At 48.5% G+C, this 27,523-nt stretch overlaps 1 protein-coding gene across 1 annotated transcript; it reads right to left on the reverse strand.

Moving 5' to 3' along the window:
• Positions 1-4,835: 4,835 nt before the first annotated feature.
• On the reverse strand, positions 4,836-24,272 carry GTPBP2 (GTP binding protein 2). The gene is made up of 12 exons (XM_088443000.1): positions 23,948-24,272; positions 22,041-22,067; positions 21,774-21,958; positions 21,581-21,689; positions 19,254-19,451; positions 18,016-18,190; positions 13,535-13,754; positions 13,302-13,437; positions 12,518-12,576; positions 11,058-11,229; positions 10,817-10,981; positions 4,836-5,790 (listed from the first exon to the last, which is right to left on the reverse strand). Exons 1-12 carry the CDS (start codon positions 24,125-24,127, stop codon positions 5,626-5,628), a joined length of 1,791 nt encoding a protein of 596 aa, XP_088299126.1. The 5' UTR covers positions 24,128-24,272; the 3' UTR covers positions 4,836-5,625.
• Between the last annotated feature and the right edge of the window lie 3,251 nt (positions 24,273-27,523).

A 27,523-nucleotide genomic window follows, 5' to 3' on the forward strand; every position in this document is an offset into this window, starting at 1 on the left:
AGTGTGGAGAACTTGTCCGATGTCAGAGCGATTCTCTGATCCTGGGAATCCAGCAGGGCTCCCAGTTTAATCATTCTCTGTGAGAGATTCAGGGAGGAGTTTTACCAGTTGATTAACCATCCATGCTTGTGCAGGAAAGCAATGGTTAACTACAGACGGTGGTGAAACACTTCTAGGGATCCTGCTAGGGTCTGGTCTGAATGAGGGCCTGTGTAGAAAAACTGGTGGGGAGACCGTCCGAGAAATGAGAGGGCGTCCCCGTTGAGACCACTTCTCTTACCCAAGTATTCGTGGTGTTTTGACACCAGCACTGGATGAACTGAAGAAGTTGGCCTCCCACTCTGAGATATCCCAGAGGGAGGCCCGTCCCTTCAGGCTGTGGGTTTATCCTCGGGTTTTGAAGCAGAGCGTGTGATGTTCCAGGTCTGCTTGGTCCTGGGTTTGGCAGCTCTATTGGAAGCTGACTGCCTAGGAAAGGACTGACCTTTAGGATTTCCGAGGTCTAGTCGAAGTAGTTACAATCTTGTCAAGGTCTGTGCCCAAGAAGATTGTAGGGTTACCCTTCTAGGCCTTTCTTGGAATCCGAATCAGCCTTCCATGAGCGTAGCCTTGGGGTACGGCGGGCACACATACCCGCAGCCGAGACTCTGGAGGTTAGGAGACTGGCATCTAATGTCGCTTCTCCAAAATAGGAAGCTGCATCTCGAATGTGAGCAACAAAAGACATCTGATCCCAAGAAGCATCTGTGGGAAAAGAGTCTTCAAGTGCGTCAGCCCAGCTCTCCATAGCTTTAGCCACCCATGCAATAGCCATGGTTGGAAGGATAACAGTCCCTGAAAGAAAGTATATTGATTTCAGGCAAGCTTCTACTTTCCTATCCGTAGGATCCTTCAAGGAAGGAACTGTAGGAATCGGCAACGTAGCGCTTTTAATTAAATGCGTAACACGTGAATCCACCGCAGGGGGTGTTTCCCATTTTGCACAATGGGCCACAGGAAAAGAGTAACATGAGGTCAGTATGAAACCTCTTACCAGGCGATTGCGAGGCTGCAGCCATAAGTTCAGCTAGATGATCTGATAGAGGGAATTCTGCTGAAGCCACTTTCTGTTGTTTAAACAGAGGGTGCTTGGATTTAGGGGCTGGTTCGTCATCTTCTATTAATAAGATGGATCTGACAGCTCGTACCAAGGCAGGAATATTATTTTTGACCGACTCTCATCCTCCTCCAGAGGAGAGTCAGGGTTAGAGAGAGCAGCAACTACTGCTGCCTCAGAATCTGAGAGTTGCGTGGACTGTGGAGATAACACAGTACGTTTAGAGAGCTTACTGGGTAAGGGCTTCTCACCTTGCAACATGGTTTGAAAGGCATTAGATGTAGCCATTAGACTGCACAGAGTTAGAGAGTACGTCTACCCAGGGTGGGGGCACAGGTAAATGTATCGCTTGAACCTGTTGTGGCAACCCCAAACGGGCAATTACAGCCTCCTCTGATAACCCCATAGGGGGGATGACAGCCGGAACCGCCAGGCGGTCTGCAATAGTGGCCAGAACCTGAGAAAATGAAGCTATGGGGGGCTCTTGTACAGGCACTGGGTTGTCTGATGGGCCTGGCCCATCGTGTGTCAAATGCTCCTCACTTAAGGCTGTAGCACATAACTTGCATGATAGCAGTATGGGTGCAGATGCCTGTTTGTTACTCTTATCTCTGCTTGACATAGCTGCAGAGTAATATGGCACTGGGTATAATGCAACCACCGTGTATGTAGGATACTAGTAGGAATGCAATATACTGGTCCTGTCTTATGCTTGGGTAAGTTGCAGGAGCACGCAGCCCAAATATGGCATAATGCAACGACCAACTGTATGTGACAAACCTTACAAATACTTAGTTCTATATATGTGAGGTACAGGAAAACCCCTGAATCCACCTGTACGTTAGGGTAAAGTCAGAAAAAAAGTGAACAATATATGCTGACAGTAGAATAGAAAACAGACAGGCAGCGCTAGCATCAGTCACATATAATGCAGAAATAACATAACTCCAAACTGGCACTACAATCAACTACACACACTCAGTGTCCGGTAGGGTATAGCGCTACATACACTGTCTACAGGGAGCGGTATGTAGGGGAACTGGACCCTGCATATCCCTGAGAGCTGTGGCTGTGCCTTAGAGAAAATGGCCGCCAGAGACCTCAGAGGGGGTGTGGTTGGAGGAGTGCAGCTCAGGGAAGCGAGACCTCAGTAGAATAGCGCCCTGAGCTGAGGGGAGGGGCCGCTATAACGGGGAAGCTGACCTCCTCATGCTGATTATTTACCCACCGTCACACTGGTTCCCACATCATGTGTTCCCTGGTGATCTAGTGGATCGTGGTGGCTGGAGCCTGTGTCCACACTCTGCACCTCCGGTCTGTCCCCTGAGACTGGAAGTATGACTGCTAACACGCGGGTCACCACAAGCAGTAACCCGCCTTGCCTGTCCCCTTAGCGTCCGGCTGCAGTCTGGGTCGTCCCACAAGGCCTTGGCTAGCACTGACCCCAGGATGCCCGCCGAGATTCCCAGCTGTGTACTGGCGTCGCGGCGCTGGAGGGGTGTCGGAGCGGTAGCGCAGATGTCCCACGGACAGTCTGCTGCTGCGCGCTCTAAGTATAAAAGTAAGTTAAAGAAATCATAAACCCCCGCTGTAATGGTGACCTGACTCCTGCCGGGCACCAACGAAAACTGAGGTTCCTCTGGCTTGGGGGCGGGGTATAGGGAGAGTGGACTTGCATCCTGGGAGCTGAAAGCTTTTAACTGTGTTGTGCCTGGATTTCAGATCCACCACCTACACCCCAAGGTCCACCTGTGGAGCCTATGGACCCTTAAGAAACTGGCTCTAGCACATATTTTACCCAGTATTGAGGATCGGGGACTCTTTTAAAAAGTGTCCGGGTCCCTGGGGATGTGCTCTGCTGTGGCCAATCCCTGACTCTTGGCAGCTGCACTGCAACCCTTGAGATGAGAGAGAGCGCTGAAATTCAATTCTGGCTTTATCTCAAGGGCTGCACGCCGACCAAATCTACACTGCTGATGCAGGTGAGAGCTCAGAGGCTGCTAGAGGGACATAATTTGTCGCTCAGGTGTAGGGTCCCTCACAGTGGGATGTAGTTCTGAGACCTGCTGTCGCGATGCCACCGGTCTCAATCGTCGACAGACGCCTATCTTAATCCTGACGCCGAAGGATGTCAGCCTGAACGAAGTAAGTCTGGGACGCCCTTAGCGTTAGCCGTGCGGGGGGGGAGGAGTAGGTTTAGGGAGCACAGTGGGGTTAGGTTTTGGGGGGGGAGGGTTAGGCACCACTAACGGAGGGTTAGTGGGAGAGGGGTAGGGTACTTACCTGCCCTGTCGGCGTCGGGATATGAACAGGCGGCTATTCAGCCGGGACTTCATACCGATTCCCTCACAGCAATCTTTTGCACTATTTGGATCAATGCCTTCAAATTTACTGATATCCGACATTAAGGATACCACCACTTCCTTCAATTCATTTCCGAAGTAAAGATGGTTATCATTTCTTAACCTGTGATGCACAATATTATTGTCCATGATTGCATTGCATTGCAATATTGCCAGCCGCATGTATTAAATAGCACAGTAGTTCCCTAACTTTTTTGAATCCTGGCGCCCTAGAGTATCTGCATTGATTTCACGGCACCGCTAAGCCAAGAGTTTGTTATTGAGAAATTCTGAAAAAATGTAGTAAAGTGAAGTAAATTGTGCTCCCCTGTCATCCTTAGGCTCAGTTATATGGTGCTGGACAGGTTTATGCTTCTGTTTGTCCACATATTTACATTACATTGACCATAAATAATTTGATTTGGTGCTGGAGGACCTGAGGCCCCACTGCAAGTGTCCCAATGCACCCCAGGGTGCCACTGCGCACAGTTTGGGAACTATTGAAATAGCACATGCACGGACAGGGACTTGACATTGCTTACTCCTCACTCTCATTATATTTAAAGGAAACACTAAAAATATGGGACAGAGCATGCAAGCTTACACTCAATGACCACAACAGTCTTACATCTACCCCGCTTCTGGAACATCTGCCCCTTCTGCACTACATGGAAGTGAGAGGTGTCTGGCACTGAGGTCAGTTACAAATGAATACAATATAAAAATCCTTTAGTCATATCCCCCAGTTTTCATTAGCACTTTACCCGTAGTGGTAACACCTCTGGCTGCCAATATTCCCCTGAAGACCTCCAAGAGTGTTCCCCAAGACCAATTAATGTCCTTACACAGGGGCTGTCGAGTAAGGGCTATCAGTATCTGCAGCCTTGGCTAGTCCGCCTTATGGTTCAACTCCCTCATGGGAAGTGTGATTGTTGCGTCTCTACTTACAGTATATCCAATGTTTGCACCTGACAACTGCTGTTTCGTACAGCAGAAAAAAAATAAATCAGAGGACTCGTTTGGAAAATGCAGCTTCTCATTCTTTTGCTTTCAGTAATTAAGTTGTCTGGGTGGGCATTGGGCACTGCTCCATCAGTCTATTTAAAACATTGCCTATTAGACCTAGGAAAATAGTATGTACCTTAATCTTCATTGCCTTCTGTTCTTCCATGGCAGAATAATTACTCTTATCCTGTGGGGAAGTGGCTGACATAGAATGAATCCCTATGACGAGGATTAATACTTTATTAATGGGCAGGGGTCTGTGAATCTACGCCCATTAATATACTCCCATCGCTAAAGCCAGGTAAAAGGGCAAGCTCCACGTCTCCTACCTCAGGAACAATAGCCTATTACCAACGAGCGATTTTTGCAGATGGAAGAAGGGACCAGACACACTCGGTAAAACAATTTATTCTGTACATAACGTGCAAAATGATAAACACACAATAATACAATATAACTGCACACGTGGAGAGGGAGAGCAGCGAAACTCTGCCGACCTCTTGCTACACTAGCCGCAGAGTACCGAGTCACTTCCCCAAATCAGGAGCTACATAATTTGAACACTCTGAATCTGGACCTGTCCCACTCGCTGCCCCCCACCCTCAGCACATAATAGCAGTCATTACCTCGTTTGATTAACCCATTGTGCCTGACAAAAATGGTCTTTGGAGAAGAGGAGGAGCAGTTTACCCCATACAATAATATATCTGATTCTGGGAGAACCTGTAATGTTGTCACTTGTACGCCATCAACAAGTACTGGACGCTCTTAGGATTATAGCTCTGTTCCAAGGAAGCATGAATCCGGTTTTCCTGGCACTGGGGGTCATTAATGTGTTTGTCTTTAGCATGATATGAAATATCAGCAATGTGTTTTCCATCTATAAGGGATTGTATATCTGATGAGTGCCCCCGATCACCCTATAACACACAGCTGGTGACTAGGAAGGGGGAAGAAAAAAAAAAAATCCTTTTTTTTGGGGATGGTTTTAGTTTTTCTTTTAAAAAAAAAAAAGTCACAGACAGTAGAAAAAGGATGTTTAAAAACTGCTTGTATAAAAGACACCTGTCATTGCAGAATAAAACTGGGCAAAGAGAATGGTTTATATGGGAAGATTCTAAAAACGAGGCTGCTGGAACCAGGCCGGTGACTTCTTGGACACCCCACCGCGGCAGTCGTGGGTCAGTGGTTGCTGATCACTGTGGTGATGACCTGTAGGCTGCACACGTGTCCAATTCCCTTGGTAACTCCCTCCCTGAAAAGAAGCTTGGTACCAGGCTTTAGGTACTCAGGGTGTTTTATGAAGCGGAAACGGACCACCGCCTTCTCTCCTGTCCGAAGCTCATTCTGGTGGAAGAATGAGGGGGGGGGGGGGGGGAGGGGCTTAGATTAGAAGTGGAAAAAGACAAGTAAAGAGATATCTAGATGAGGCTTAGGAAGAGACATACAAGAAGGGAAGCTGAGATGAGATCAAAAACTTTGAGAGGGCTAGATTAGTACAAAGAGTACAGCTGGGTACACACTGTGGCGACTGATCCACCAACACAGCGGCCAATCAGGTAAGCTATACAGACTTACCAATCGCCTGCTCAATGTGTGTTCCCTGACATCACAACTCTGCAGGCATTTGTATTTGCCCGCCCAGTTGAGCTGGCAGTCCCCGCAGCAAGTGTACAGATGGTCAGCTGACCGCCCATACACACAACCAGATGTGCAGATATATCGGCCAGCTGCAACATGTCTGAACATCCATAGCTGGGGTACAGACCCACTGACTCGCTCGCCATATATTGGTCGTTTGGTTGAAGGGCCGATATATGGCCCAGTGTGTACCCTGCTTAAAGTAGGAGGGGATGAGATGGAAGATGACTGGATGTGGGGCTTCAATGAGAAAAATAAGACCATGGAGGTTGATGATAACGAGAAAACATGGGGCTTAGATAAGGAGACAAACGATACAGGGAGAGCTTAGATGAAAAGAAGAAGGAAGAGATAAAAATGAGAGTTATGGTAAGAACTTACCTTTGTTAACTTTCTTTCTTCGAAGTCCATAGGGTCCACAGGGGGACCTTGGGGTATAGCTGGATCTGAATCCTGGGCACCACGCAGTTAAAAACTTTGCTCCCAGGATGCACTAGAGCCATCCTCCTCTATACCCCACCCCCGAGCCAGAGGCCGGAGGGGTAAAAAGAGAAGAAAGACTGGAACACTTGAAAATCACACTCACAGAGAAGGAGACGGAAAACCGATGACCAGTACAAGAGCCCATATGAAGGCGGGTGCCCTGTGGACTTCGACGAAAGAGTTATGGTAATAACTTACCTTTATTAACTCTTATTTTCTTCTTCAGGGTCCATAGGCTCCACAGGGAGACCTTGGGGATGTCCCAAAGCAGTCCTTTTAAGCGTGGGGACGCTCCTACGCTGAGAGGAGAATCCAGCGCCCAAAAGGAAGCATCCTGAGAGGCGAAGGTATCAAATGCATAGAACCTTAGAAAGATCTGGATAGAAGACCACGTGGAACAGCAGAGGCGCCACGGCGAGCTGCACAGGCTTTACTCTGTCTGCCCACAGACAGAGTAAAATGAGCAGCAACAGAAGCCAGAACAGGCAGGCCTGCCTCTGTGTAAGCCTCTGATATAGTCATACGAAGCCATCTAGCCAATGTTTGTTTGGATTTCACAAGAAGGGATGGCCAAGCCACAAAGAGCACAAATAAGGAGTCCAATTTCCGATGGGAACTGGTCCGGTCCATATAAATTTTTAGAGCACGGACCACATCCAACGAGGCCTCACCTGCCGAGAGGTCAGGTGACTGAAAGGCCGGTACTATATTTTCCTGATTAATGTGGAAATTAGAAACCACTTTAGGAAGAAACTCAAGGCGAGTGCGAAGCATAGCCCTGTCCTGGTGAAATATCAGAAAGGGAGGATGCCCCAAATTCTGACACCCTCCTGGCAGATACAATTACCAGAAGAAAAAGTCTTAGCAGTTAACCACTTAATTTCCACCGAATCTAGTGGTTCAAATGGAGGACCCTGGAGGGCTCGGAGAACTACCGCCAAATCCCAAGGAGCCACGGGTGGGACAGAGGGAGGTAGAAATCCAGAGAACTCACTGAAAAAAAAAAAAAGGTGTCGATATCCAGGAGCGGAGCTATCCTTCGCTGGAACCACCATGACAGTGCAGAGACATGCACCTTCAACGAGGCCAGGCGTAGGCCGAGGTCCTAACCAGCTTGAAGGAATGCTAGTTTTCTGGAAACACTTGAGGGTCGTAATCCCTTGTGCAACACCACTGGAAATAAGTATGCCACACTCTGTGATAGATCCTGGTTGAATCAGGTTTACGCACTCAAAGCATCGTGTTGATGACCGAACTAGAGAATCCCCTGGACCTTAGGATGGATGTCTCAAGAGCCACGAGGTCAAAGACAGACGATCCAGGTCCAGGTAAAGCCAAGGACCCTGAGACAAGTCCGGACGTTGAGGAAGCAGGAACGGAGTGTCGATAGCGAGAGTCCGTAGATCTGAGAACCAGTGACATCTGGACCAAGCAGGAGCCACCAGCAGGACCGTGCCGCCGTCCTGTTTGAACTTCCGAAGAACCCGAGGAAGCAGGGATACTGGAGGAAATAGGTATGCAAACTGGAAGGTCTACTTCACTGACAGAGCATCCACTAAGCTTGCTTCGGCATCTCTTGTTCTGAACCCGTACACTGGCAACTTGTGATTGTGATGAGAGGCCCCATTTGTCCACTAGGCGTTGAAACACCTCTTGGTGAAGAGACCATTCCCCTGGATGCAAGTCGTGACGGCTGAGGAAGTCCGCTTCCCAAATGAGAACTCCCGGAATGAACACTGCCGAGATGGCGGGGAGGTGACACTCTGCCCAAGTCAGGATGTGGGCCACTTCTGTCATTGCTGCCCGACTTAGAGTCCCCCCCTTGATGGTTGATGTAAGCCACCGTGGTGGCATTGTAGGACTGAACCTGCACGGCTTTTCTGTGAAGAACGTGTCTTATCATGAGAGCCCTGTACACAGCCCGAAGTTCCAATATGTTGATTGGAGAGTTTTGCTTCGTCCGCTGTCCAACAGCCCTGAAATTAGTGCGGGCCAGTCACTGCGCCCCAACCCCGGACACTGGCATCCATTGTCGGAAGTACCCAGTCCGGGATGCAAAAAGGGCGACCCTTGGCGAGATGAGTTGTTTGTAGCCACCAAGCTAGAGACAGGTGCACCTCCAGAGAAAGCACCAGCGTCTGAGTCCTGATCCGATGGGGTAACCTGTTCCACTTGTTTAGTATCAGCCCCTGTAGGGGCCTTGAATGGAACTCAGCCTATTCCACCATGTCGAATGTGGACACCATGGATCCTAGAACCTGCATTGCCGAGTGTACTGACACCCAACAACTGCGCACTCGCAGTTGCAGAGAGGAGATCTTTTCTGGAGATAGAAAAATTCTCTGCTGATAAGAATCCCGAAAGGCTCCCAAATGAATCATCTTCTGTGAGGGAATTAGGGAGGACTTTTTCCAATTGATCAGCCACCCGTGCGCTTGTAGACAAGTGATTATTAGGTGCAGGTGTTGCTGAAGTACCTCTGGAGAGCCCGCCAGCAAGAGTAGGCCGTCTAGGTACTGCAGGAGTCATATACCCTGACTCCGTAGATGGGCTGCCATGACGACCATAATTTTGGTAAATACCCTTGGAGACTTGGAGAGGCCGAAAGGCAGTGCCCGAAACTGGAAGTGTTGTTGCAGTATAGCAAACTGCAGATAACGCTGGTGGGAAGGCGTTATGGGGACATGTAGGTATGCATCGTGAATGTCCAGTGATACCATGTAATCCCCAGGTTCCATAGCCAGTATGATGGATTGTAAAGTTTCCATCCTGAACCTGGGCACCCCGAGGAACTTGTTCAGAGATTTTAGGTTGAAGATAGGCCGATGAGACCCATTCGGCTTTTGGACCAGAATAGAGTAGTAACCAGTAATAAATAAAAAATATATATTATATTATATTATATATCAGGAAGCGCAATACTAGACACTAATAAAGTATACAAATCACTGGCCCAACAATATGGCACCGTGCAGCACACAACTGTATGTGACAGACCTCACAAATACTTGAGTTTATATATGGGAGGAGAGCAAAGAACCTCCCCAAATACACCTGTTAGGGCTGTAGAAAGGGTAAGGGATAGATCGGAAAAAAAGACAGTCAGCGCTAGCATAAGTCACATACAATGCAGATAGAAATCACCTACTGCAAATTGGCACTACAATCAACTGCCCAGATTCAGTGTCTGGGAAAGCTGTAGTAGCGTTCCCGCCAGGCTGTTTCAGCGGGGCGCCGCGTCCTGCCCTATTTCTGAAGGGCAGAAAGCACCCTACCCTCCAGCGCATGCGCCCAGCATCCATTCACAGCGACCGTGATGCTTGGGGGCTGCCTGGCATGTCAGTTAGTACCGGGCACGACCCCAAGAGTGATGCGTTATAAAGACACACCCCCTTTTCATTTGTCACGCCGCCCCTTTCGGGCAAGTGCAGAAGTGCCCTTGCTCTAGGTCTGGCGCAGTGTCTGCCGCCGGAACTAGAGTGAACACTAGTTATACTGCTGTATACACTAACCCCAGGGGAGAGATACAGGGGGACTGGACCACACGCTGCCCGGAGAGATCTGCGATGCACCAAGAGAAAATGGCCGCCGGAGACCTCAGAGGGGTCGTGGCCGTAGGAGGAGAGCAGCTCAGCAAAGCCAGACCTTAGCGGAAAGGCACGCTGAGCTGAGGGGAGGATCCACTGAACAGAGAAGGCTGCCTCCCCTGGCCAGCAATTATCTCCCAGGCCGCTGGTTCCCGCTACCAACTTCAAGTCTCTGGTGGTCTAGTGGAAGCGCAGGGTATTGGGGGCCTGCCACCACCGCCAGCACCTCCGGTCTGTCCCCAGAGACCGGAGGTTTGGACTGCTAGCAAACGGTACTAGCAGCCTGCTGCTGACTGCTCTGAAGAGTCAAAGTAAAAAAGAAAACTAATAACTCATAAAATTAAAACAGCTTTGTGGCTGCTAATCAGCCCCCTGCACAAAACAGTGATCCGACTCCGGCCGGGCACCAACTAGAACGGAGGTGCCTCTGGCTCGGGGGAGGGGTATAGAGGAGGATGGTTCCAGTGCATCCTGGGAGCTAAGCTTTTAACTGCATGGTGCCCAGGATCCAGATATACCCCAAGGTCTCCCTGTGGAGCCTATGGACCCTGAAGAAGAAAGGGAGCTTAGAAGAGGAGAAGGAAGAGATAAAGGGAGCTTAGATGAGGAGAAATAAGCGAGATACGGAGGATGGATTCCAGGAGAATGTCTCCCCATCTCACCTTGCCATGTATGTGTTCCAGGACGGCTGTCTGTCTGACATTCCCCACGTGCACCGTCACCTGTACCCCGCGCCTGCAGGAAGTGGCGTGAAATAGAAGTACGATCTCAGCTTCGAACATCCAGCATACAGTGGGGAGCATCTCCGGACTGACCAGTACCATGCCCTGAGCAGAGAAGGGAGACAGTCACTACTCTGACACCATTTCTGCAGAGTGTAAGCTCATCTCAGCATGCACTTACCTTTCTGAGCAGGGATCGGTCAAAGGCCCCAAGTGCAAGGGTAGCGGCTTGTCCTGCGCGTAGCACCCGACACGCAGATCTGTTTCGCTGTATACTGCACACTTTGAGTGGTAAAAAACTCCCCACATCTGTGGGGCCAACCACAAGGCGCTCACCCTCCTTACACACACCACTGAAAAGTGTTAAACAAAACAGTCACTATAGAACATAACAAAATACAAGCCCTTACTGCCAACCCACCTTTCTGTGCAATACTACGCTACACAATATCCCCCCCCACTCTGCCATGTGATATTACTGCACACACTGCCACCCAGCACCAACTCCTCTGCCATGTGATATTACTGCACACACTGCCACCCAGCACCAACTCCTCTGCCATGTGATATTACTGCACACACTGCCACCCAGCACCAACTCCTCTGCCATGTGATATTACTGCACACACTGCCACCCAGCACCAACTCCTCTGCCATGTGAAATTACTGCACTCTAATGCGATATTACTAGTCACACTACCTACCTCCACTCTGTAATATTGCTCTACACACTGCCACGTGATATTGCTATACACACACACACACAATACCAACCCACACTCTAATGTGATACTACCCACCTCCACTCTGCTGTGCAATAGTACTCTACAGACTGCTGTAATACTACACACTGCCACCCACTACCAACTCCTGTCATGTGATATTACTGCACACTGCCACCCACCACCAACTCCTCTGCCATGTGATATTACTGCACACTGCCACCCACCACCAACTCCTCTGCCATGTGATATTGCTGCACACACTACCACCCTACACTCGAACGTAATATTACTATTCACACTACCCATCTCCACTCTGGTGTAATGTTGCTCTACAGACTGCCTAAACCTCACACAGCTGATACTACACACTGCCACCCACCACCAACTCCTCTGCCATGTGATATTACTTTTCACACTAACCCACCCCCCAAACTCTGCCATGTAATATTACTGTAAATACTGTCCCCACCCTACTGAATGATACTTCTCTATACCCAGCCTTTCTGCAATAAGAGAAATGTAATAAGATATAAGTGTATATACTGACCCCTCACCATTAAAAGATCTGCGTAAAGGTGACCATACACACTGTGATTCTGTTTTATAACAAATCAGTCAGATGTTGTTTGGGATGGACAGTAAACTTGGTGGGACGTTGGCCATACAACTGGTGACCCGTAAGCTGCAGCGGTTTAGCCTCAGCATCATATGGCCGGTGTTGTCAGATTTGGTTACACAAGAGGTCCAGCCAGTACATAATCACCTAATGAAGTTAAAAAATCCTGAAGCTGAACCCAGTCTATATGAGGAGCTTCCTGAACAGAATACCCAGCATTGTAAACTTCTTTCGTATACCACTCCTCAGACCCCTAATACGCAGGTTACCACCATTTAATGTCCTATCAGTGGCTCTTACCTGTACAGTGTTCCTCCCACCACTGTCCCAACTTCAGGAACTGTATAGATCTCATCAACCTGCCGAGAGAACAACATTCCCTGAGCTGGAGAAATTGTCTGATACAGCTACACAGGGAACTGAAACCAGGGACTCCCCCCGCCAACCCTCAGCCTTATAGAAATCGAACATACAAAGATAACTTCCTTATCAAAGCATTAAATACAAAGAGTCATAGTTTAGTCACTAACCTGGAACACAGTAGCAGATCTACTGACACCCCTACATCCAATCACTAACCTGGAACTCAGTATCTGAACTCCCAGCATGTCCAATAACTAGCCTGGACACACACACACACACACACACACACACACACACACACGTAACTCTGCATCTAAAATCCACCACTTACAGTCCAATCATCAACCTGGAACTCTGCATCTGAACCACCCAATACTCTCCTATCACGGACCTGGAATTATGTATCTTGACACCTCCCCCCACCCATTGTCCAATTACCAAAGCTGAACACTGCATCTGATCTCCTCACACACTCACTGTACAACTACTAACATTAAAATGTGCATCTGTCCCCCCCACACTGTCTAATAACGGACCTGGAACTTTATACTAGAACTCCTCCCCCTCTCTCTCTCACAGTCCAATCACTGACCTGGAGCACTGCATGGAATCTCCTCACTCCCACTAGACTTCACCCGCCCTATCACTAACCTTGAACGCTACATCTAAACTAATCAATCATTGACCTGGAATTCTGCACTGGACCTCCCCAATCACAAACCTGGAACTCAGGCAGCTGCTGCATCAACTCTTCCTGCTCTCGACTGTTTGTGAGAGGGGGTAAAATATTCAGGAAAACTTTCAGGAGGTCCAGAGAGTCTCCGGACACACTGGAAAGGGCGAAGATCGGAGTGATGCTGTTGAAAAAGAGAGAAAGTCTGGGGTTATAGAACCATACATAGATCCAGAGCCAAATGGGACAGGGATCAGGGACTGGGGCCACTTGGTACTTACTTTGGTGACTGAGCAAATTGCTGGGCGGCAGTGACTGCATCGTCCTCAGATCGCACCATGAAAGGCACTTTGTTACACCCGGGCTGCTTTAGAGTACGTTCCAGCTGCCGGAGCGTCCTTTCTACGGTCTGTGGGGAGCAGAGGTCAACTTTACTGACCACCAAAAAAAAAGGCACCTTGAGAGCCATGGCCAGTCCCAGGTGCTCCCGCGTTGTCCCTGCTGCAGAGAGACGTAGGGAGCAGTTACACATCTGTGCATTACAGTCAACATACAACTGGTGCTAACATTACATGCTAGACAGATACAATCCCCAGAACTGATATTTGTGTTGGAGCAGCCAAGTGCATGGTTAATCCCCTCAGAATGAGGCTACTAACAGCAGGACACACAGGGGTCAAACGCATGGAGCCTCTCCGTCCTTAAAGAATAATGAGGGGTCCGAATAACCACTGTCTCACACTACTCCCTCTACAGGTTCTACCAGCTCCTATTGTCTCAACATTGCTCTCTCTTATGGTGCATACACACGGTCAGATTTGTTGTCAGGTATGAACGATAACGATTTTAAAAATCGTTCAAATCTGAAAGAAAATCTGACATGTGGGCCTACGACAATGAACGATGTGCGTTCCCGCATGTCAGATATCGATATCTGACATCATCATGCATTTGCAGTCAGATTTTGACGATTTCATTCATTTTAATACTGTCTGAAATCGTTCAAATCGTTGGTACATACACACGGTCAGATGAACGATTTTACCATTAGACTGTGAGCTCTGAGGACCCTCTGTTTTACAGTGAGATTGTTTTGTGCAACGCATAATTCTGAACGGCCAACGTTTTGTGCGACATTACAATAACATCAGCCTCGTCAGGCGATACCTTGTCCTCAGCGCATTACCACATTTTGTTATCTCAGGACTAGCAGTTCTTATTGAAAGGAACAATAGCTAGCCTTGTACACGTGTGACCTGTGTATGAATCATGGGCATAACTACAATGTGCAAAGGGGGCAGCTGCTATGGGACCCAGAGCTGAGGGGGGCCCATCTTCCTAGTCAAAGTTATAGGTGGTATATACATCTTTCACCACTGGTGGTACATAGGGGCCTGTACAAACGTTTGCTATGGGGCCTTCAAATACCAAGTTACACCCCTAGACTTAATCCTTATATGTGTACATAATAACAGTGTTTGCATGACGGCAACATCTAAGTATTGTGCTGGTGAATTCTGCGCTATCCCTGTGTAGACAGTACTGTTAGTTACGATCATTCTTTTATCCTTTGTGTTTGTTTGCGCACCGTTCCTTAGAGTCCACAGACACCTGTATGATGTATGAGTGTCCTGTAAACACAAAAGACAGCCCCTTAATGTGTTCCGTAGTGCAGCGATACCAAATTTGGGCAGAGTACAGGGATTAACGGTGACATAGGAGCTATAGCCTATGGTTCTGTCTTCTGCAGAACACGTCTAATTCCCAGAGATCTGTACTACACACAGCACCCACCAGCCTATATCACAGTGTAAAGTATGCTTCATATGTGCGCCCATTAGCGTAGGGGGACCAGTTCAATTAAACTCAATATGCCTATTACGGCATGCCTCAACTTTGCTACATTTTCTGTACACCTCTATGGAGTGTGAAGAAAAACTTGCAATGATGCTGGACAGGAGGTGCCGTTCCGCGTATAACTGAATTGCCCCTTTAATGCAGTTTTACAGGTGGGCCTGGTTCAGGTGCGCCCAGTATTACTAATAGGTATGCAAGAATGTGTCCTGGGCATGTGATGTTCTTGTCGGGGAGGGGATGTAGCTCACCCCAGAGTACAGAGTCTGTGTTGCACTAAGGTACTAGCTGTAGAGTCCATTTTCATTTGAATAGCTGTTAATGCCTTCGGAATATGCTGCATTAGAACTTGTGGTGTATATTATTTCCTGATATTTCAGCAATAAAATAAAACATTTGTGAAATAACAATGATAAGGTTTGTCCAAGACAGGGTGGGGAACCTTTTTTCTGCCAAGGGCCACTTTGACATATACATCACATTCACGGGCCCAGTGCAGGCTATTACACCTCCGCACGACATAACACGGGGCAGGGGCCACATTCGCAGGTGATTACAGCAATGCCCGGAGCATCCAGAGGATACTCCAGGGAGCTGTAAGGGCAGCGGTGTGACTGTCTGAAACGTCCTAAGGACGCTCTAGGCGGCACTGCTGCATAGATTCTGGCTGCAGGGTGACATTCTAGGCCAGATGAGGCTAGCAGAAAAAGCTTCAAGGGCCAGGCCAAATTATTCCGAGGGTCTTATATGGCCCCCGGGCCTGAGGTTCCCCATCCCTGGTCTAAGATGTTCCAAAAGCAGCAGTCGTGTTGCAGTGTCTGGCATCAGTTGTATGTGGTGGCAGAGACAGGAACCGCTCCGCTACCTTCTGCTTTACTGATGGGGAGCGGGTCTGCGATACCTTGGAAGTCACCCCACTTCTCCCATCTGCCACGTCACGCTTCAGTACATTACACCATGTTGGACCCAGTCTGTCTCCATGGAATGAGAATATGGGATCGTGGGAGACCATTAAATTCGTGCCTCGGAGCTCCGCAGAGTCAGAACGTCGCCGAGAGAGACCGCTCATTACAGGAAGAGGCCCCAGTTTCGATGAGACGTCAAGAAACAGAAAAATACTGAATTATTTTTCTGCTGTCTGGCGGTAGCGGCACATTTGTGTGGCTTCTATTTTAACTCCTCGCTCACATGCTCCATTTATCTGCATATAGCAGGCAGCGTATATTATATACAGTATATTATTTCGGGCACCAGATAAGGTGCTGGATAAGTATGTCTGGTATTCTAGCCACGAGAGTGGCCGCATCATATGATGGGACCTGCCCTGCATATTACAAATACATTTTACTTAGTCTATGAATTTCCCATAGTAGAAGTTAAAAGCATTTTACATTTGCAACTGAAGAAACACATGATACAAAAATAAACAAATGAAGGATTAAACAGAGTACATAAAGAAAGCAGATAATTGGTTATTATGAAGGTAGAGGTGAATTAATGAAATGCGTGAGCAACAGGAAAGTCTTGAGTCTGACTTTGAAGATTCCTAAAGCCTTCTCCAGCTGGATGAGGCATCAAATTTCACAGGGCAGGAGCCACAAAGCTAACAGCTTGAACCCCATATACAAAGTTTAAATACGGTTAGTAGTTCTCCATTTGCTGATGGATGGGAGCAAGTGGGACTATGGGAAATCAGTTGCTGCTTCAAGTACCCAGGACCCTGCTTATGTTGGGCTATTAGTGCCAATAATCTTGGAACAGATTTGACTAGTTCCAGGACCCCAAGTGAAGGGACAGGGGGGGCAGGTGTTCTATGGCAAAAATGTGGCTGGCTAGGGAGCAGTCTGGCTTCTTCATTTAGTACCAGCCGCAAAAGTATCGTTTTTTCTGACAGGCCGGAGTAGAGCAGGTTGTAGTAGTCCAAGCAGGTAGTAATAATGAAGTCACTTTGTAACATCATGCTGTAGTTAAGCAGTTAGTATAAATTACCCCCCTCCCCTGTTTAAATAAACCACACCCCCTCTAGTGAAATCACACCCCTTTTTAGATAAGCCACACCCATCATTTCGCCCACTACATTTACAATCCCAACACCTTACTGTTAAAGTAAAAGGTGCCTACACACTTGGCGATGTGCTCACGATCCGACATCGTGTACGATTTCCCTTGAACTGTCCCCCGGCAGCTCCCCGGCAGTCCTGCACACGATTTGGTATAAAAAGTGTCCAATGTGACAAACGATCTATCGTGAATCCTTAACTTTTTCCAGTGCATCGTGTCCCAGATTGGCAAATCTGCCCTAGAGCACGGCAGATCTGAAGATGCGATGTACGACCTGCGGGGACGCGCATCGTGATCGTAAGTGGACACTCACGATTTGGGCATATTTGACACGATTTGACGTCACGATGCGTCGGAATCGGGCAAATCGTTTAAAATATCGCCAAGTGTGTAGGCACCTTAAGCTCCTGGCTTTGAGACACATGTATTCATTAAAGAAGTGACACAGCGCAGTTCTCCTTCAGGCGAGTGGGGCTTCTCTGACTCCTTATTCCCAGGAAACATCCCCACTATCACTTTTTGGGCAAATTAGGGTATTTTGGGGGGACCTTGAGGTGGCAAGAACTACGCCTCAAAATGTCAGTACCGATCCCAGCACACAACAGCCCTGATGGTGGTTATAGATGGGAGCACATAAGGGTCTGCTGAGCAGTGTTTGTCCCCACCCGTGAAGGGGCGAGTGCTGCCATCAGATACTAGACACCGCTAATGCAGGTTTGTGATGAGCCGATTGGTCGGTAGCGGTTACAGAGTTTTTTTCTTCCCTCCATTTTCTACACAGTTATCAAACGGCCTAAGGTCATATTCTACAAAACACAGTCATCCTCCGCTAGGGAACCACACTTACCAATCCCTGTGTTGGCACTGACCACCAGCATGGCGAAGTCAGGACAGTAGCTGGTCAGGCCAAAGATGGTCGTCTTCAAGTACTTGTGGTGGCCGGCCAGGTCTATGAATGTGATCATCTTGGAGGCACTTTCACAGATCTGCTCTGCAGTGCGAGACTCACTGTAATTCACCACCTGCCCAAATAGAAGGCACAGAGTAGTCAGACTGGCCACCAGAGGGCATCAGATGCCTAGTGACCACCACAAGAAATCATCCCATCTACTCCACACGCTCTCTGCTCCGGTAACTACAGGATATTCCCAGTGCTCAGTCCCTCTCCCGCCAGTCCCCTGTACAGAGCTGTATATAGTTAGCGCAAGTGAAGATGAATTTTGAGATATCTCCGTGTCCAACTACTGGTCCCATACTCCCATGAGCCCCAGGGCAGGGGAAATAACTTTACTTCAATCAGGTGTGGATAAACTGCAACCAGAAAACCCCTGGAGAGGACAAAGTTTTGTGGACTGGGGTGGTAGCTCATATGATGGTCCTGCTCTCACCTCCCCCATCCAGGGCATTGACACCAGTACCCTTCAACAAGCCAGACTTTCGCCTCCCCCCATCCAGGACATTACTACTAATAGCCTCCCCCATCCCTGATCTCATCTGTCCCCATCCATTGCATTACTACCATTACTCTCCCTCCCCCTTCCCATCTATAGCATTACTCTCTACCCAGCCCAGCTCTCACCTCACCCCACCCAGGGCATTACTGCCTTTACCCTCCACCCAGCCCTGCTTTCACCTTCCTCCATCCTGGGCATTACTACCATTACCCTCCACACATCCAGTGCATTATTACCATTACCTTTTCCCCAATCATAGCATTACTACCATTACCCTCCACCCAGCCCTGCTATTACATTCCCCCATCCAGGGCATTTCAACCATTACCCTCCCCTACCCAGCCCGGATTTCACCTTCCCAAATCCACAGGATTACTGCCATTACCCACCACACAGTCATGTTTTCATCTCGCCTCATCCACATCATTACTATCAATACCCTCCACCCAAGCCTGCTCTCACCTCTCCCCCTATCCACATCATTACTATGAATACCCTCCAACCAGCCCTGCTCTTACCTCTCCCCCTACCCACATCATTACTATGAATACCCTCCAACCAGCCCTGCTCTCACCTCTCCCCCCTATCCACATCATTACTATCAATACCCTCCACCCAGCCCTGCTCTCACCTCCCCCTTGCTATTGAACCCGAGGATCTCAAAGCTAATGCTGGATGTCCGACCGGACTGGATCTCATGCAGGTGGCGGAAGAGATTGAGCCTGGCCCGGCCACGGCCATTATCCAGTTCCCCTTGTGTGAGTACACCCAGCAGAGTAGACTTTCCGGAATCCACATTTCCAAGGACAGCAACTCGCAGGTCTAGAAACTGAAAAAGACATTATTGCATTATATTAATTTATTTAGGATCAGCAATTGATCACACTGGGGACGATAGTGGATAATAGAAGAGGGAGCTAGCGAGTGGTCACTCAGCACTTTGGGAAGGGAATAAATCCTACAGAATAAGTGTAAAGGTTTGCATACAGGCTTTGGCCTGCCATCTCAAGCATGTCATCTAAAGCATAAAAGGCTGTAACTGGAGTTTGCACCCCATCTCTCCTATCACAGGTAACTCCATCCTACATTATCTGCTGTAACTTTTCATACTTAAAGAAAGTCTGTTTTGAACAGTGAACTAATACTTCTGCAACCTCCCCTTTGGTAATTAGCCCCCTGCAGTAACTGGTAAACACTTCCTCCTGCATCAGCTGATTCAATGTCGCCTATTTAACGCCATAACTTTAAAAACCTGCATACAGTCTTTGGCCTGCCTTTTATGCACGGCATCTAGAGCAAGAGTTATAAGTGGATTTGAACTGGACTATGACCTACTCTCCAACCTCAAAAGTGCTCAAGACTGCACCCCTTGTATGCTTCTACTCCCCCAATATCCTTTCCCACTTCACCCTACTCTATCCCCACCTTAAACTTTCTTCTGCAACTACTTAGCCTCCTCTGCTAAACATAATTGCTCCTATCGTCTCAATTCCCCCTCAATCGAGAATGTAAGCGCTCACGGGCAGGGCCCTCTACACTATGGGCCGTATTCAAATGGAGCGAAAAGTCAGTTTTGCCGATTTAATTTATCTCTGTATTCAACTGCAGCGTCTTTTCCCCGGCGTGATAACGCAATGCAATAGGCGAAAAAGTTTCACCTATGAAGACCTGGCGGAAAAAAAAAAGAGCAGAATTGGGGTTTTAGGATGCAACGTTGCAGGAACCAGCCTGCACCCTTTGTAGCGCCCCCCCTGACGCTAACTGCGTAAAAAAAAAAAAAAACACAAAGGACATCCCAAAACAAGGGGCAAAAAAATTCAAAGTGGGGGTACAAATTCAAAAATTAGCAAAATAGCCTTTGGGGTGTTCTGGAAGTATGGGGGAGGTGTATTTTTGATTGCAGGCAATTGTTGAAGGTGCGTTTTTGGCGCTTTTTAATGCTTAACTTTAGCAACTTTAAAATATGCTTGCACCCATTTTCATGTTCCCCAAATTTGATGGGACTACTTATTTTCCTCCCAAAAAGTTGCAAAATGCTATTCTTCACCACTTGCTGACAGACGCTAAATAGCGGCTATTCAGACCATTCAAAAACCCCAAATATATTCAGTAGGGCTAATCGGGGGTACTCAGTGAACCCCCATGTCAGAGCATCTTTTCAGGGGGGGGGGGGGGGGGGGTGTCAGGATGATTACCCCAAAAACAGGACTTTTTGCCTGTGAGTTTCACCGCGTCCCGTTTTCGCTGATTTGAAATTGAATATGGGGATACACGGGATACTTTTTCACGCAGAAAAGCGGCGAAGATGGAGAAAAGTCCGGCCTCTGACTTTTTTTTCGCTTCAAATTGAATACGGGTCTGAAAACTGTCCTTCCTGTTTGCCCAAGTCATATCTTATTCTGAATTGTTTTCTGTAGGTCATGTAGTTTGTTCTGGTAATTCCATCCATGCATTTAATATACTGCTCAACTGTACTCACATCCAGTTAAGTATACTGTATTCACCCCATCTGTGGGGTTCCAGTAATGTTTTGTTCTTGTGCAATGTTTAACTGTTGTGTATTGTATTTATGCTCAGTTATACTGCAGCAACTCATAAATAAAATATAATAGCACTTTGCAGCAACTTATAAATAAAATAATATAGGGGACGTTATTTACAAGAAGCCATTGTGAGGGCAATGAATTGGGGAAGACGAGAATTGAACACATTGGAGCAGGTCAGAGGTCAGGGAGCGGGGGGTGGTACAAAGACCGGTAACTGGAAATGGGAGGAGTGTCTTCCGGTAGGTTAATGAGATGGAAGGATCCGGAGATGTCGAAAAGTGCAGGATGAATGACAGGAGCTGGTGGAATAATACCAGGGACACACTAGGTCATTACCGAGTGGCTCAGATAGGATGACGTCCGCACAATATCCTACATGGTGGATGAGAATTACAGGACTGTGGTATGTTACCTGTTGGTTATCCGGAACTTTCCTGATCAGGACCTCAGTAATCTTCCTGGGGGATTTGCTGTCATAATCCACCTCCCGCTCCCGCAGCACCGTGATGTCCGCCCCAACCCTACAGTGACGATGAGGCGTCAGTCAGAGTAACAAATACCCCAATAAGACATATACAACACAGGCAACATGGGAAATTCAGTACTTCTCAGCCATGCGGTGCAGGGTGTGTAGTGATGCCCTCATCTCCTCCTCCGACAGCCCCACCAAGAGCCCATTATCCTCCACACCGATCTGGTACACCGCCTCTCCGCGACCCTCCTGAAGCCGCCATTTCATCTGGGTTACCAGGTGCTCAAAGCGATACTGGGAGGGGTTCACCAGCTTCAGCTATAAGAGAGGAGAGAATCCCATAATGCACACGGAGGGGGAACGGCCAGGCGGCAGGAGAGGGGGAGATTGTGGAACTTACCTTGTATTCTATGTTTCCTTCCTCTGCCTGTAATAAAGCAGAACCAACATTACTGGTCAGACACCTACATACAGCATAGTACTCCCCACTCTGCACATAGACCTTCATCACGTGTATAAATGTCTGCATATCAGTGACACATTAAACAGTTTACACCTCTGTTCCCTGAGACCTGAGCAATCTGTAAATGACAATGTTAAAATTGTCATGTCCTAGGAAGAATTCAGGGGAATCCACATTACATTGACCTTTTAAAATCTCTCCTTTTACTTTAACTAAAAGGAGACTCGACAGAATAAAGAATAGACAGGCAAGAAGTGAGGCTAATCATACATTACACGGTCAGTGACAGGCAAGGAGGGGGTTAATCATACCCATAAGTGACAAGCAGGCAGGGACGGGGTTAATCACAACCACCAGTCACAGACAGGCAGGGAGGGGTTAGCGATATAACCACGTAACCAGGATTTCCTATAAAACTTAACCCGCTGACAGCTAAAGTAAGGAGAACGTTCCCACCATCATATGCTGTTCCAATAGATAGAGCCACCACCAGTCACTGTACATTTATACTCTGTAACAGGGATTTCCCAAACTAGGTCCTCAAGGCACCCTAACAGTCCAGGTTTTAAGGCTATCCCTATCCATGCTTAATCAGCGATGGTTAAACCAAACTGACAGCAGAACCTGTCATCAGTTCTAATGCATGGATAGCCTTTAAACCTGGACTGTTAGGTGTCTCAGCCCTCGGGGGACCAGGTTTTGGAAACACTGCCATACAGATTAACTAACACACACGTATGAGAGTGCATTATACTGGCTGGCACCAAACGTCTCAATACAGGGGGGCATGGGACAATATACAGGATGAGGGCACCATGCCCATCTATACAGGGAGCACCATACACCCTGCAACTATACAGTGAGGGCACCCTGTACCTCTATATGGGGACATGGGTACCTACCTTGTGCTGCTACACAGGGGGGGACCCTGCGCTCTAGGCATTTGTACCGGGCACCCTTTACCTCTATATTGGGGTCACACTGTAGTTTTATATGGGGGCGCCGAGCAGTCCATGCCTCTATACAAGGGTAAACAGGGAAGGGCAGACTGCACATCTATATGGTGGCAATGGGCACCCTGCACCTCTATGTGGGAGAACAAGGCACCCTGCTTCTCTATACAAGGACACGCTACACCTCTATACGGGGGCACTGGGCACCCTGCACAACTATGCCAGGACACCGGGCACCCTACACCTCTATGTGAGGACACAAAGTGCCCTGCACCACTATACAGGGGCACCGGGCCACCCGCGACTATTATTATTATCGTTTATTTATATGGCCCACAAGTGTTCCGCAGCACCTTACAAAGTATATAAACAAATTGATTGATTTACAGTGACTTACAGTACAATACATTACAGGACATGGATAATATACATTGCTACATTCACGACCATAACACCCAGATAAGCAACAATGCAAAGCAACCAAGTGTTAGGTGCCCTGGTAGAGAGTAAGAAATAGATGAAGATATAGTAAGGAGATGCACAAGAGGGTAGAGGGCCCTGCTCATAGGAGCTTACATTCTATGGGGGTACTGGGCACCCTGCATATCTACACGGGGGAACCGGGCAACCTGCACTTCTATACAGGGGCACCCTACTTCTCTATGCAGGGACACCCTACGCCTGCCTGCCCCTCTATACGGGGGCACCGGGCTGCCTGCCCCTCTATACGGGGGCACCGGGCTGCCTGCCCCTCTATACGGGGGCACCGGGCTGCCTGCCCCTCTATACGGGGGCACCGGGCTGCCTGCCCCTCTATACGGGAAAACCGGACACCCTGCGCAGCTCCACTATAAGGGAAAACCGGGCACCCTGCGCCGCTATATCTCTCACCTCCGGTGGCAGGTAGGGTGGGTTATTGCTCCGGCCTCGGTTCTTGCCGGATTTCTTGGCCTTTGCTGCCGGTTTCCCCCTCAGCCCGGCTCCACCGCTGCCACATCCTGGGCCGAACAGCTCGAACACCCGCGGCTCCATCCCTACGGTCCTGCGGTGCTGAGCGCCCAGCGCGGGCATCGGCTTCCCCGGCCGGACACAGTTCTGAGGAGACACCGAGCAGCGGGGAACATAACCGGGCCCGGACACGCCCACCTGCCGTCACGGAGCAGCCAATCCGCACCGCCCACCGGCAACACGCTCCGCCCTCTTGTTTGGATCTTGAGATCCCCGCCAATTTACCACGCCCACAAACCGGCCGCTTATCAAATACTATGGCCCCGCCCACAGAGATCGCCAGCACACAGGACACGCCCCCTGCCGTTGCATCATACGAGCAGTGCATCATGGCAGGTGTAGTTCCCGGTGTGAGACTCTGGTGGTACACAAGGCAGAGTATATAATGTACTGGTGATCATGTGGTTGGGTATACGGTGCTCAGCTGATACAGGAGTATATGTAGAATATACGGTACTAAGGGCCTGATTCAGAGACGGACACTAATGCGATCGCAACTGCGATTCCGTACGCAATGCAGTTGCAAAAATATGCTAATGTTGGCTAAGATCACCTGAGCATAAAGACGCCCACTCACCTGCGTGCGACTACGCATACCCACGTAAACATCGGTAACGTTGAAGTTCTTCGGAGGCCATTTTACCCTTGCGGCAGGTCTGACCTGACGTAGGCCAAGGAGCTCCTCTGCCACGCAGAGCTGCGTATGCAATTGTAGTGGCTAATTTATGCACGCCCACTTAACGGCGTTGAAACGGCCAGGCACGCCTGTGTTTCGCTAACCACCCCCCTGTCAACATCCCCAAACGGTCACTTCCTGTCAATCAATCTGCAATGGGCCTCCGTGGTCTGTGTGAACGCACGGCGATCGCACTGCTGCCTTCGCGCACTGTGATGCATACGCATGCGCAATGGCCAACAATCGCTCGATCAGCGTGCAATTTCTAGTTGCGTCTGAATCAGGCCCTTATGTAGTACAGGAGTATATACTGTGCTCAGGTGACACAGGAGTATGGGGAGAGAGTATTAATGAAAGCTTGGAGAGAGATAAAGTGGTTCGGAGATATACGGCTCTATGATGTACTACTAATGCTGGCCATACACTAGCGTGATTTCGGGCCGATTGCCCGATTTGCGACATCGTATGATGAATCGTGTAGCATTTAGGTAGGATACAATCCGATGCGCGCTCTCACCACTCTTAAAAAGTATCGTATGATCAGATGTGCAGCCCATCATATCTATCGTTATCGTATGCAGATCGTGTGTGTTAAAAAGCACCAAATCGAGCTGTCGGGACTAACGGGGAGTTCAAGGGAAAACATACGATGAATCGCATCGTACTAGTGTATGCCATACACTAGTAGGATGCAGTACGATGTGATTCATCGTACGTTTTCACTTGAACTCCCCGGCAGTCCCGACGGCACGATTTGGTCCTTTTTAACACACACGATCTGAATGTGTATGAAAAGTTTGAGGGGGGCTGGGGAGTTGCTGTGAGGGAGAATCATATGGGGTTACCGTCATATAAATAGGGTAATAAACAGAATCCAGCTGATTGTGATGCAACAAGCAGTAACCAGGCTGCTTCATAAACACATTACACAGAGTGAGTCATAGGAGGCACCTGTTATGGAGAGAATGAAAGTCTCTATTATACATGGTACATTGGGGCCGATTCAGACCCGGACGCTAAGCTGCGCTCTCTCGCAGCCGCCAGGGGATGGATATGCAAATGCCGTGATCGCACAGCCAGGCTAAAGGACGCCCTCTATGTGTTAGAGAGCGACGGCAGAGTGAACGCTCGCCGGTGTAATGACGCTCACCGTTCTTCCATAGCACACGTCATCTCTAGGAAGTGTATGTAATATCAGTAACATCGAGAGCCATCGGAGCTGCTCGCAGCCCTTCAGGTAGACCCTACCCCGCCGCAAGCACTGCGATCACTGCAGGCTGAAATACAACCAGGTGACGTGTACAGTGACGCTGACATGCTAATTATGCACCCACAAAGAACAACGTTTTGACGCTTAGACACACCTGCGTTCGCACATCCACTCCCCGTTTTCCCGGGCCTTCCCCTGTGATCACCCACAAACGGCACTATCTGTCACTCAAAGGAGCGGCCCGTCTGCGGGCTTCAAGCGAGCACTTCCCCATCGCACAGACTGGTTCGCGCATGCGTATTTTGCCGCATACGCAGACGGGCGACAATCGCCCATAGTGAGTGAACGTGGCTTAGCGTCCGGGTCTGAATCGGCCCCATTGTTCCCTGGCTGAAGAAGGTAAAGATGTACCTCTATGATGAGTGACTAGAGATATCACCATGTGAGGCAGTTAGTGAATTTACCATCAGCCCACGCTGTCAGGATTCCCAGCTCTGCCGCTATGACAGTGAAACCGTTTTCCACCTACAGCTGATAACCCGTCGTCCTCTGTCTGGTCGGATAAATCTTTGTATTGACCTTTTAAATACAGGTTGAGTCTCCCATATCCAAATATTCCGAAATGCGGAATATTTTTAGCGGCTCTGAATCAGGGCCCTGGTCCCAAGTATTTTGGATATGGGAGACTCAACCTGTACTTATTTATTAGGCTCTTTTTTTTTTTTACTTTGTTTTATAATCCAAAACCTTTTTCCCTTTAAAACTGTCTATTGTCTGATCTTTTATAAATGCAGTCAGCGACTGCAGCTTCCACTTTAATATTGGCTCCATTAATCTGTTAGCAGCCCCCCTGATATTCCCGACAGACTAGGAGCACTTTAAGGGGTCCAATTATCACTAAATATTTGCAACATATTCCCCAAAAACACCCGTTTTCAGCGGATACCCGCAAATATTAACTATCCCCTAGATGTACTATGGAGGGATTGCGGCAGATATCTTCCGATATCTGCCGGTGTCCTCTATTTCCCAGCCGCGGTCCCCATAGCTTTCTAAAGATGGCGTTGTGCCGCTGAAGCCTATGGGCTACACTGCGCAAAACTAACCTGGAGAAAGGTCCTTAGAACCCTTCCTAGGCAGTGGCCGCTGTACATGTGTGGTCGGTAGACAAAGCATGGCGCAGGAGTCCTGGCACAGGAGCAAAGAGAGCACTGATACCGTCACTTCACTACGAGCACATCGCAGGGACGGACCCCTTTCAGAGCCCATCTCCCTACATGGACAATGTAATACATTCCAGCGCTAATATCGCATACTGCTGTGCGATCATATCTCACCCAGATCGCATTGAGCATGTGATTATTGATAAATGGGTCCCTATATAACATATGTATGTCTACAACTGTCCCATCAGTATCCGGTCTATAGATCTACAGTAAAAAGGTAGACAATGTCTAGATAGACACCAGATGTTCGACAGACAATAGGTCGACAGGGACAATATGTCGACACACTAAAGGTAGACATGTAAGAAGGTCGACAGGGTCAAAAGGTTGACATGCAAATTACCGAC

The sequence above is a fragment of the Taudactylus pleione genome, unplaced genomic scaffold, assembly GCF_031769625.1.
Source record: "Taudactylus pleione unplaced genomic scaffold, aTauple2 ptg000320l, whole genome shotgun sequence".
Classification (NCBI taxonomy): Eukaryota; Metazoa; Chordata; class Amphibia; order Anura; family Myobatrachidae; genus Taudactylus; species Taudactylus pleione.